General features: G+C 38.6%; 1 protein-coding gene across 1 annotated transcript in view; it reads left to right on the top strand.

The window, feature by feature from the left end:
* The window catches only part of TMTC2 (transmembrane O-mannosyltransferase targeting cadherins 2), a 387,068-nt gene that overhangs the window by 296,130 nt on the left and 77,874 nt on the right, over window positions 1-13,064 (top strand). The window contains exon 9 of the mRNA XM_084795967.1: window positions 1,817-1,898. Coding sequence (XP_084652093.1) covers window positions 1,817-1,898 — 82 coding nt within the window. The remainder of the gene's footprint in view (window positions 1-1,816; window positions 1,899-13,064) is intronic.

Below are 13,064 nucleotides of genomic sequence, written 5' to 3'. Positions count from 1 at the left end.
GCATTTCTCTGTCCTGTTGCTGTTTTCCTGTGCTGTCCCTCACCGTTTGCTTAAGACTAGGCCTAAAGAGGTGAGTTAGTTTCTGATCAAGTCCCGGGTTAGCAGGGCATCAGTTCTGAACCGCAGCAGCAATGAGAAGTAGTTGCTGGAGGTATCCCAAGTCAGGAGTTTGTTTCTTCGTTGGAAGTAGGTAGTGATGGCATCCACAAAGGAACATTTCAGTGGTTGGGGTTGGGTGGTGTCTAGGAGACAGCTAGTGTTGCCTTCATCGCTAGGGAACAATATCTGTTCCTTCTGCACTCCAAACAGAAGACTTGCAGTTATTTAGAGCCTTTTACTCATTTTCTTTGTGTTCTCTGGTTTAACCATGGCTCTGTTTAACATTTGCAATCACTAACCTATATGGGAAGGGACAGGGTAGGGGGCAGGGACATGGCCTAGATTGGACCATGTTTGAAACATCAGAAAAGAGAATGGCCACAGGGAAGAGCTCTTCTTCAGTACAAATCAGAACTCTGTGTTTGTCTACTTGTGTGCATGCAGGCCACTGTGTGCGTGCGTGCTTGCCCTGCCATGCAGGCTTGTGTGCCTGGGTGGACGCTTGCGCACGCACATTTGCTGCTGGTGATTGATGATGAGCCTAGAGCCTTGCAGTGGACCACTGAGCTATATCCATCCACCCCCTTTTTAACGTACTATTTCTAGGCAGAGTCTTTACAAGTTTTCTTAGCTTCAGCCTCCAGACTACAGGAGAATTGTTAGAATTAAAGGTCGGTGACCTCCAATCCAGCTTGCTGTTTTTCTAGCTTTAGCGGTTCCCTGAGATTCTAATGGTGTCCTGAATAATTGTATACAGACACAGATATGCTCCAATCTCATTGCTCCGGTGTTAGAAAGCTCAGCTAATCCCTTCTTTGGATGAGAATTTCTGTGCCGAAGCTATTCCTTGCTCCTCGGCTTCTACGTGAAATTAGCGTAAGACAAGCAGAATAGAAGATGAGGGTAGAAGCTACACAGCGTCTTGGGTCCCAGTGCCTAACTCCTAGTGGCAGTAATAGCTGTGATGTGAGCTGAGAGAATACTTTATTAAGATAAAGTAATAAAGAAAATAAAACAGAAAGAGTCTCTGCAAGTATCTGAGATCAACCCCTAGAAAGGAGGCTGGGGGCCTGGAGAGGCAGCTCAGCAAGTCAGGGCACTTGCTGCTCGTCCAGAGAATCCAGGGTCTAGCCCTAGAACATACATGGCAGCTAGCATAAGCTTCATTTCCAGGGGACTCTTGTGCCTATGGCGCTCATACATACATACATACATACATACATACATACATACATACAGGCTGCACACTCATTTGCATGAAGTAAGAGTAAACATTTAACATCTGAGATCGTCTTCTGGCCCCTCCATGTATGTTTGTATATACACATGCACTGCTCACACGCAGAAAACAGAAAATGACAGATGTTGTTGGAGACGCATTTTACCCTTTTTATTTCTATGAAACGTTAAAAAAACAAAAACAAAAACAAAAACAAAAACCCCAAAAACCTTTTACTTCTCCGTCTCTCTCTTTCATCACATTGACAGGCCCAGCATTGTCTTCTCTTCTTGATGTTTCCAGGGTCCTGATATCGGTCTTTATTCTCAACCAATTCTCCTTGGTCATCCTCATATAGTTGAAAATAAGTGTTTCCCCCCCAATGGTGTTTATCTGTAGACGTCAGTGTGTGTTTCATTTGTGCCCAGAGGGTTAAAAAAAAAAAAAAAGACCCATCATGATCTGGTGCTGAATCGTCCATTTTCTCTGTTTCTCAAGGGTCGTAAGAGTGAGGCTGAGAAGTTCTTCTTGAAGGCTATTGAGCTGGACCCCTCCAAAGGAAACTGTTACATGCACTATGGTGAGTGGCGACAGATTTTTCCATGCTGCACCCCCCACCCTGCCCCCACCCCGCGCCCCCTGACATTTGCTGTCAGTGCTGCTGGGAAGTTGCAGCTCTTTGCTGGTCAGGGACCTTTGATAAGGAGGACGGCTTCCTCTTTCCACATGTAGCCTCATGCTACATCTTTCCGTTTTCATTGAAAACATCACATCCAGGCAGTTCTGCACTATCGTTCCCTTCAGCAAGTTTCATTGCCCTTTAATGGAGAAGGCAGTCCTCCAATTGTTTCCTTCAAGTTCAGCCCAGAGTTTAAATGAGATCTCATGAGGAGAGCATCCAGCTCTTTTGTCAGATGTATAGTTTACAATAAAAATATTAGCTTCTTCTTCTTCTTCTTCTTCTTTTTTTTTCATTCTCTACAGTAATGTATTGCTTATGGGCCATGCCAACTTGATGTTTTAGGAGTTTACATTTTGGCCTCAGCGGCTTTGCTTTCTGGAAGATATGAGTGGATACCAGGCTGTAAATGCCTAAGAGTGAGGCCAAACATAAGCTGTAGCAAGTCGAAGGAATGTCTGCCTCGTGCCATTTAGCTTCAGCCTTAATCAGCCCAGGATGAGCTTATGTAACGGTCTATCATTATAGTGACTCATGTGTTTAGCCAGCAAAGTATATAGCTGGTTGGTGTGGGAAAAGATGTTCTGTGTCTACCAGATTTGTAGATGGTCTGTCTCTCAAGGGACAACGACAGCAACAAGCATTTTCTTTTGTTAAGCCCTTGGGAAATAACTCAGACTCTAAAATGATTTTAAATAATTAATTTTTAAAAAGTGATTTTTAAAAATAAATTCCGATGGTTTTACAAGTAATGACTGTTGACTTTAGTGTGTTAGGCATTATCAAGTAGTGAACGTAAACATGGACAGAAATTAAACAGGTTGCAAATATAGCTAATATGCCTGTATAGTATTAATTCCTTCTCCCAATTTTCAGTTGGAAAGGAAAAAGGAAAAAAAAAAAAAAAGCGAGAGCCAGGAGTGTAAGAGAATGGAAATAATAAAATGGAGGAAACACTGAGCCAGCCAAGTCACAAGTGCATTAATTGCAATGTCTGTTGTCATATGCATACGCTTATATGCTTATGATGCTTTGTTTCCGGCATAATGCATGATACAGAAGCATGTAGCATACTTTACCACTTCTCTGCCTTTGTATGCTTACCACTCTGATGATCTAGTTGAGTAATTGAGCTTGGCCGCAGCATTTATTTATTTATTTTTTTACTTTCACAGGTTTCCCTCTATGAAATATTTCAAATTGGGGTTTTCTCATATATGATCTCATGGGTTTCCTTACTAACATCAGATTAGCTCCATGGGAGAGGACAGTTGCCAGGGCATTGTAGGAAATAGACATTCAACTCCCCACCTTTCTGCGTACATTTTGCTTGTTTCAAACTGGTTCTGCTTCCTGTATCTTCTGAGCTGATGTCCAACATAATTATGTAGGATCTAGGAATCCTCATGATGAATTTTATTTTTTATACCCCACTATTGCTGCATTTGAATGACCGTTACTAAAACTCACTATCACGGCCAGGACTGGGGCTCAGGATTATAGTGCTTGCACAGCACAGGTGAGGCCTGATGTTCAGTCACTTGTATTGTCAAAGGAAACTGACCTTGGAGTTCACTTTCCTTGAGAATTCCTAAAAGAAAAAACAAATCACTGTTGTTTTAATAATTAAGAGTTGGCTCTGGTTTTTCAATCTGCCTCATCTTTTCTCACTACTTTTAAAAAATTAGTATTTTGTATTATGCTCCTGAGGATTTTGGTTCCAGAAATACAGATGTTATTTCTCCCACAGAATCTTATTTTGGAATTAGTCCACTGGAAAGTGCAATATGCATGCACACATCACACACACACACACACACACACACACACACACACACACACACACGTAATCTTACTTGAGAGATAGTGATAGTGCATATCTTTAGATTTTAGTGTGAAAATTGAAGTTCTATTAATCCCATTGGAACGTTTTTAACTTGGGGGCTATACAAATAATTAGAACTTATTTCCTTTCTGTGAGAAGGAAGACTGCATGATCCAACATAAATTTTTTTGCAGCTTTGTAACACTCAATATTTTTTCCTGCTCCAAAATATAATTTGGAAAGATTCACAGTTAGGCACCCAAAGAAAGACTAATTAAGGCACATAATCTGCAAATGCACCTCAAGCCTGTTGCAGAACTTGAAATGATATTAATATTTGGCCTTTAGAACTGGCAAATTGCTTTAAATTTAGTTTTAAATCAATCTTCTGTTCTGCAAACAGAGCAAAACTTAGAAAAAAAGATGATCAAACCAAATTCAGTTTAGCTAAGCAACTTCTGCATATCTTGGTTTCTCATTGTTCTTCTTTTTATAAAATATGGTCTGCTTCCTTTTGTAGCATTGGTACATAGGTAAATAGACATTTTTATCAATAGATCTTGTGCACAGAATTTAAGAGTGTTATGACTTAGTTTAAATTCCTTTTTTTTTAAAGATTTGTTTATTTATTGTACAGTGTTCTGCCTCCATGTATACCTGCACACTAGCAGAGGACATCAGATCACATTATAGATGGTTGTGAGCCACCATGTGGTTGCTGGGAATTGAACTCAGGGCCTTTGGAAGAGCAGGCAGGGGCTCCTAACCTCTGAGCCGTCTCTCCAGCCCCGTTAGTTTAAATTCTTAAAGAAGAAGGGTTTATTTTAGTTTTATAAGATGTATCTACTTCGTACAAGACCCTGTTCCTTATTCAAAAAAAAATTCTCTGGAGAATTAAGCAATATGATGTCTTCTTCAGAAGGCGAAGTGATAGAAGGCTGAGGATTTGTTAGGAAGGATGGGTATGCCGTGAATCGGGGAGCATGTGATGTTTGCAAGCTCCGAGAGCATCCCAGGTACCTGAAGAGCTAGGTGCCAACAGGAGCACTGGAAAGTTCCAGGGTGTAGCAGTAAAATCAAGCTCGTGTGACTGGGGCCGAATCAACCAGATGGAAGCATGCAAGAGCAGGCTGCAGAAGAATCAGATAGAGGCCCATGGGGGCTTTGCAAAGCAAGCTAAGGAGTGTCTCTTCTGCGATTGTTGGGATGGACCAGACTCAGAAGAAAGGACAGAGATGCTGAAGTACAAAAAGGACAAGTCTGTAGAGAAGGATTGCTGTGTATTGGGGGAAGAGATGATGATAGTTGGGATTGGGAGTTACTTAGAAAGGCAAATACGTTAAAACTATTCCTCCTTTAGGTAACTCTATACTAAGAGTGGGGAGGATTCTTTCTCCTATCTTCTGTGACATCAGTACCTAGTAAGTTGTCAAATTCCCAGTGATGTTCCATGATAGAACTGAATCTGGAACACACAACTCAGTGAAAGGATGCTCTGCTTCAACTTCCATTATTTTTTTATTCAAGAACATTTATACTTTGTTTCTCATATCAGTTCCTTGCCAACTTGCTGAAAAAAGTATATATATATATATATATATATATATATATATATATATATATATATATATATATATATATATATATTCCCCCTCAGGGTGTTTATACCCACAGATTGAATGAATAAAAATACTCTCTCAACTTGAAAATAAATATTTAAATGAAACGTATGTGTTCGGGGACATTTTAAGATGCTTTTCAATGCCAGTGAGTGGATGTTGTTTTATGAGAAATCCATTCTCTCAAACAATTATGTGCTTTTAGTTTGGTTGTTAATGATACGAGCAATTTGGAAAATATCATTCAGTTGTGACTGGGCAGACCAAATTACAGAAATTTATATCTGGTGCAGAAGTGATTTGAAGATGATGTCTGAATATACTATCAGTTCCTTCTAATTTAGACCTCCTGGTTTTGTGTCTGAAGAAAAGAGTTGTAGTAAAGATCTTTTTTCACTACAGTTCTACTAAAGTTTCATTTGAAAGTTTACAAAATTGGCTCAAAGAGATAATTAAATTTTGGCCTCTGTTACACCTGTAGTCTCTGGAAGAGCAATAGAAACTTGGAATATAGTCCTTGGCTGAAAACTTAGAGAGTTGGTGTTGCCTGTTAGATGCTTTCCAGCATTTCAGTTTTCTATCACTTTAATAATTTATAAAATACTGTTTTTTATATAGCAATTCAATGTTTTACTTCTGATAAATGTGCAGAAAGTAGGTTTCAAACTATGGTATCAACTGTACTGCAACATTTTATTCATGCATTTTCATCAAACAGTGAATTTCCAAGTCTGTGATGCAAATTATATAATCTTGGTGAAGTTGATCCATGAATCTCAGGGTGGTGTCTGTTATGGATTAAGGGATTCTCCATGGATCTGTTTGTTTCCAAGAGGAAATATCTTCCAGAAGAATCAAAGTCATGATTAGGACTCCCTCTTCAAATTTGAAAATGTTATTTTAGAAAAGCAATTTAGTAAGATAAAATACATTATAAATATTTTCTTTGGATACATAGAAACAAATTTGATGTGACTGAAATATGTTAGTATATATTTCAAGGCACCTACTAGGTATGTGTTTTAATTAATGTTCTATTCCTTAGAAAAGACAGTGTGACCAAGGCAACTCTTATAAAGAAAGTACTTAATTTGGGAGTCTGCTTATAGTTTCAGAGAATTAGTCCACAGTCATCCTGCTAAGACTCAGACAGGCATGGCTACAGGATGCCTGAGAGCTTCATATCTGGAGGCAGCAGGCCAAGAGAGCTACTTCTCTGCCTTTTCACTTTTACCTCTACTAAATGCCTATACCTATGCTTAATTTTTAAATTACTGATAAACAGGAAAGAAACCCTGTCCTACCTTAAGATACATTGACCTCTGTGCTCCATATTTGACCACCTCCCCTTGGTGGGGAGGCCTGATGGCACTCAAAGAAAAAATAAGCAGACTACTAAGATGAGACTTGATAGCCTATGACCATATAGTGGGGGAGGAGGTCCCCCTCAATCATAGACCTAGAGGAGGGGAATAGGGTGAAAGCAGGAGAGAGGAAGGAATGGGAGGATGCAAGTGATGGGATAACAGTTGAGTTGTAATCTGAATAAATTAATAAAATTAAAATTAAATTTTAAAAAGTAAAAAAAAAAAAGATACGCTTTCAAAAGAAAAAGTATTGAGGAGCGGAACTATTAGACTAGATTAAGGGGATTCATTCTAATTTACATTTCAGTTGCTTTCATGTCTAATGACATTTTATGTTTACTGTTTTCTTTTTAATTTTGAAATTATTTCTTTTATTTTTTTGAGACTATAAGATAATTACATAATTTCCCTTTCTTCCCTCCAAACCTTTTCATATACATCTTCTTGCTCTCTTTCAAACTCATGGCCTCTTTTTTTCCTTCATTGTTGTTACAATACATATGTATTAGTAAATATATAAATGCATCCTGCTAAGCTTTAACTTTTTTTAATAAGCCTATAAAATAACAGGTTTTATTCTGGCATTCATACATCTTCACGGGCTTCTCATATGGATCCTGCATCATCTCTCTCCCTCCCTCCCTCCCTCCCTCCCTCCCTCCCTCCCTCCCTTCCTCCCTCCCTCCCTCCCTCCCTCCCTCCCTCCATCTCCCATTGACATCCACTCCTTCCCCAGATGATGCTGCCTCTGCTTTCTTGCTCACATTCTAAAGCCAAGTGTGCTTCAACTTTGCAGGATTTCTGCTAACATCCATGGCTCTGCTTACTTTATTTTCTTTGTAGATTTAAAGCATCTCATGATACCTATTGATCTTTAGTTGTTCTTGTAGAACTTATTTTCTGAAAATCTACTGTCTGTACTTCTTTTTTGAAAACATACTAGTCCTTTAAGTTCTTTATTCCTTCTTTTCTGTGCTTAGAAAGTTGCTTCCCTGTTTTCTTCCACTTTAACCACAAAGAAGTTTACATTTTAAAAGGGCTTCGAAAAACTTACCACATAAGATACAAATTGAAATTTTAATATTTAACTCTTAGGAATTTTTAATAGGAAGTTTAAAAATAAACCTTAGTTGAGAAACAAAATGTTTTGCAGCCGCCTTTAGAAAATTCGAAATTAGCCGGGCGTGGTGGCGCACGCCTTTAATCCCAGCACTCGGGAGGCAGAGGTGGGTGGATCACTGTGAGTTCGAGGCCAGCCTGGTCTACAAAGTGAGTCCAGGACAGCCAAGGCTACAGAGAGACCCTGTCTCGAAAAACCAAAAAAAAAAAAAAAAAAAAAAAAAAAAAGAAAATTCCAAATTACACTTCTGTGAGTTCTGCTGTTGTTGAGACAATAATACTAAATACTATAAGGAAAGCAGTAACTTTTTCATGTTAAGCATTTATTATAATTATTATCACAAGGGAATTTTGCAAAGAACCAACCAACATATATTTTGATTCTTAATCAGGCAATACTATAACTCATTTAATTTATAAATTATTTATTTATTCTATTTATTGCATGTTATAATTATTAAATTATTTATAAATTATTTAATTTTTAAAGTTACTCTCTGAAATGGCTAAAACTGAAGTAACAGAAAAAAAGTCAACCTCATGTGATTTCAGTGTGTTTTAGATGTTAATTATGAACAGACAGAGCCTCTTCTTTCAGTGGAAAGGTCAAACACAGACTTTTTCCAAGTTTCTCCCATACTGACTTTTTAAAAACGTAACTTAAATAGTTCAATAAATCATTCTATATAAAAGCACAGTCCAAATTAAGAGCACGATTTTCTAGATCTAATACTTGAAAGGGAACTAATATGGTGGCACGGTGAGGAAACGTGCTCCTACATAAACTTGATGATTTCAGATGGGGACCCAGACCTCATGATGGAACCAGGGTCCTGACTCCTAAAGGTTGTCCTCGGGCCTCCACACATGTGATGTGGTAGGCACACCTCTGTGATCACACACCAAAATCATGCATACACATACAATAGTAAAGACAATAAGTAAATGGATCATAGTTGAAACAGTTGGACAAGCCAGGTTTTTGTTCTTGTAATTACACTGGAAATTTCAGAGTAAAGAAGTCTTTGATCTTTCTTAAGAAGTAGATGGAGGGAAAAGAAACTGTTTAACATCTAAATACTTATTCTCAGTAGCAGTTTAGGGGGTGTTTAAAATGATAGCAGGAAAATTATTACAGTATTTAGTATCTACCTCAAAAAATAAATATGATAATTCAACATATAAACTTTATGATGTAAAAATTGGGCTGACAGTAAAGTGTTTAATTAAAACCATGAGGACCCAAGTTTGATCCCAAGAAACCACACTTAAGATAAAAATTAATTTTAAAAAATTAATAGATACAATCATAGGGTAGAGAGGTAGAGATAGGTAGACCCCTGGGAGTTGATGAAGAAGGCACACAGCCGAGCTTTCTTCGTGAGCTCTGGCCCAGTGAGAATTCCTGTTTCCAATTTAAACAAAACAAAACACAGGTGCATCACCCCCAGGAAAGATATGAGTATGTTCTCTCCTTCTGTATACATATATACACACATAAAAGACACACAGGCATGTGCACAGACACATATACACATTCAAGACATAAACATTTATCAAGACAGAAAAAAAAAGCCAAACACAAAAACAGGAAAGCATTCAATGCGTTCTTTATTAAATAATAAAGAATTTTTATTTTGTGGTGAATTTCAAAGAACTTATTCTTTGAGTAAATACAAAATAATAAATAAAAACTAATTTATTTTAAGAATTTCAATATGAGTCAACCAAATACAGTTTTATTATATATTATATATTAACTCATCTTGTTTAATCCTCCAAACGTAGACACACCATGCATCTGCTTCTGTCCCTGTAACAGTTTGAGGACCTGAAGTCATAAAGCCATTGTGAAAATTTCCCCAGTTCCGCTGCCAACTAATACCAGTGACACATCACAGCATTACCTGTGCCAGCTGCAGAGCCATTGCCTCCTACATCGATATGGAAAACTTTCATAAGACCAAACTAAGAGGATAACATTTAAAGATGATGTCACTTCCAACCGACCAAGTTTTACTCTGTTTTTTCTACAGTAGACATGGGGATTTGTATAGTGGGCACTAAAATTACAAGGTGCCTGGTGGTGATCCACCCACAGAAGGCTGAGATTAGGAGTAAAGAGAAAACCGTGGGGCTCCCATTACTGTGTAATCAAGAACACCAGAGGAGATCTTATATCTTGCTGTCATCATGGTAGGGAAAAAAAAAAACCTAAGCAGTATGGAGAGAGAGAGCGGCAAAGGATATCAAGAAGAAAACAGGTTCCAGCCAGGTGCCCAACATGAATTACTTTATAACATCTCCTTCATATTTCCTAAAATAGATGTCATATTTGTGAAGGAGTGTGTAATGTAGTGAAATACTAAAATATGACCAACTTTCTCTAGTTTCCTGGTATTGTGTAGAAAAGATAACAGAGAAATTACAGCAATCAAACAGTTGTATTTTATATACTTCAACCCAAAATATGCAATAGAGATGAATTATAATTTACAATATAAAAGTAAGGAATGCAAAAAAAAGCTTTATTTTTTTACAAGAATTTTACAAGAATTTTAGTTGCTGTTTATATAATTAATTCATCAGCTATATATTTAATTAACATTGTATATATATTTAAATTTATCAAATACTTGTATAAATAAGCACAATATATTTTTTCTAAGTGGGTTGGTTAGTTTTTTGTCACCTTAAAAGAAGATAGTCACTTAATAAAACAAAAACAAAACAAAACAAAACAAAACAAAAAATTAGCTAAGAAATGCCTGTATCAGATTGTTTCTGTAGACAAGCTTGTGGGGCACTTTGTGGCAGGGAAATCTGGGTAATTTCCATAATGGTTGAATGACATCAGTACCTAATCTGTCAAGTGGACAGATGCAGCCCCATGGTGTATATATGGCTTTTGAGGCATTAAATGAGATTCTACATGGGAATTTCTTAGGACAAACTAATTCCAAAAATATTTATGTAATTACTGGAATCACCTACTGTGGCTGACATCATCCCTGGAATGGTGGTCACTGAGTATATAAGAAAGCAGGCTCAGCAAGCTATGGAAAATGAGCCACCCAGCAGCATTGCTTTGTGGACTCTGCTTTAGTTCCTGGCTTGGCTTCCTCTGATAGACTGACTTGGGATGTGTAAGCTATCCAAACCCTGCCCTCTCCAGGTTGCCTCCGGTCATGGTGTTTTTCCACAGCCATCAAACAGCAAACTAGAATGCTGGGGAATTCACAGATAGCGTCTCCCACTTTTTAACAACACAGTAAGATTATCCCTTTTTGAAAAAGGATGAAACTCTGTCTAACAAAAGAGTCTTGACCATATATCCATCCGTGTCCTAGCTCGAGATTGCAGGCCTGTCCACAGCAGCATATCTAGGGTCAATCAACAGTATCCAGCGCATGAATGAGTGAGGAAGTCTAGACTGGACTTTGGTCAGTTTGGTGTTTCTGTTTAATCATCTTTATTCCCATTGCCCCCCTTATGGTGATCCATTGTCCTTTGTGATTTTTGCATCCCTTAAAGGCTTTATGGGGTCAAGCTTTGCTAAGGGGTAGAGTTAAGCACTGTGTATGTGTATTCCTTTGGATATATCATTGTATGGTATTTAGGAAACTAGAAAAGCAAGATAGGCTTTGGATTAGGAGGCAAGAAGAGCAGTGGACTTGACAGTAAATGGAGGATTTGTGAATGAGATTTGACAGCTGTCTAAAAAACATGTTCATGGATGTAGTCCAACCAGTCCTGGACTCCGTTCTAGTGTCTTTGTTTTGTTTGCTTGTTTGTTTTTGGTTGAGTTGTTTTTTGTTTTTGTTTTTTTGAGACTAGGCTGGCCTCGAACTCAGAAACCCACCTGCCTCTGCCATGCATGTGCTGGGATTTAAGCTGCGTGCCAGCAGCGCCCAGCTCTGTTCTGATTTTTAACTTACGGTGACTGCTACTGGCTGTTTATGAAGATTCACTTCTTCTGTCATAACATGAGTAGCACGTGACTGCTCAGCAAGTCATAACCATGGATATGTATTGCTAAAGTATAAAAACTGTAATTTTCTTGAAAAGTGAACTGTACAGTCATTTTCTTAGTGACTATAGCAGGTGCCTTTGGATCTTTTTGCCCTCCTTAACTCCTACCTTCCAATCCCCCTGGCATAACACATCTATTATTGTTTAGCAAAATGATGCCACTTACCTCTGATAGCCATCAATTAAGCTAGGCCTGGTTGTCTAGTGTTGCCTTTTCCTCCATCTTCTGAAGATAAAGCATGGCAGATTGTCAAAATATTCTTCATGCACCTGTACTTTTGGGTTTGGGGTGTTGGGCTTTGGGTTTTTTGGTGGTGGTGGCAGTGACTTTTTTTTTTTCTACCCGATCTCCATTGAATCTGTTTAAACAAATTATGGAATCTCACTCTCCCTATTGCCTCATTTGTCGTTTCTCATTCTTTTCAACTCCTCTCATCTTTTTGTGCCACTCTCACCCCCACCTCCCAGCAGACAGCCATCACTACATGGCTAGATTTTTGGACATGCCACAGCCCATTTGGAAAGAGTTGTGGGAAACATTAACCCGACAGTGTCTTTGGCCTTCCTGACCTCCTTTCCACTTGAGCACAGGGCCCTGGCCTGCTGATTCTCTGATCTCTCTTGCACTGGGCACTTTCCTTGTTACCTGTCCAATTAAAGACAGATTCCTGGCCTCATGGTCACCCAGGGACAGATCCAGACAATTCTCCACATCATGACATGATGTCCAGATTGTTCTCCTGGGCATCTTTGCCTTGTTACCTGGCCCACGTCTGCTTTTGGCCAGTGACTATGGCACATTTATCACATTAGTTCTGCAAGCACAGTTTTCGTTGACTTGGGCGGCAAAGAGCACAAAACCAAAGCAAGCAGTTATTAAAGAGAAGGCGAGTACCGTTGGTTTTAGAGAGAGGCAGCATACCTAAAATGAGAGAGTAACTGGTGGCTTAGAAAGATGTTCAACCAGGCTCCAAAAGAGAAACCTCTTCATATTTTTTTATTGGCCTGGTTAATAAGCACAATTAACACTCTGTGCAGCCACTCCTCCTCTGGTCCGCTCATCTAACGTGACCACGGTGTCAGCATCAACCTTCTCTCAGTAGCA

This window comes from Acomys minous (assembly GCF_964271855.1).
Source record: "Acomys minous genome assembly, chromosome: 9".
In the NCBI taxonomy this organism is placed as follows: Eukaryota; Metazoa; Chordata; class Mammalia; order Rodentia; family Muridae; genus Acomys; species Acomys minous.
The sequence above is the reverse complement of the archived record's forward strand: the minus strand, read 5'-3'. Positions and strand labels throughout refer to the sequence as shown.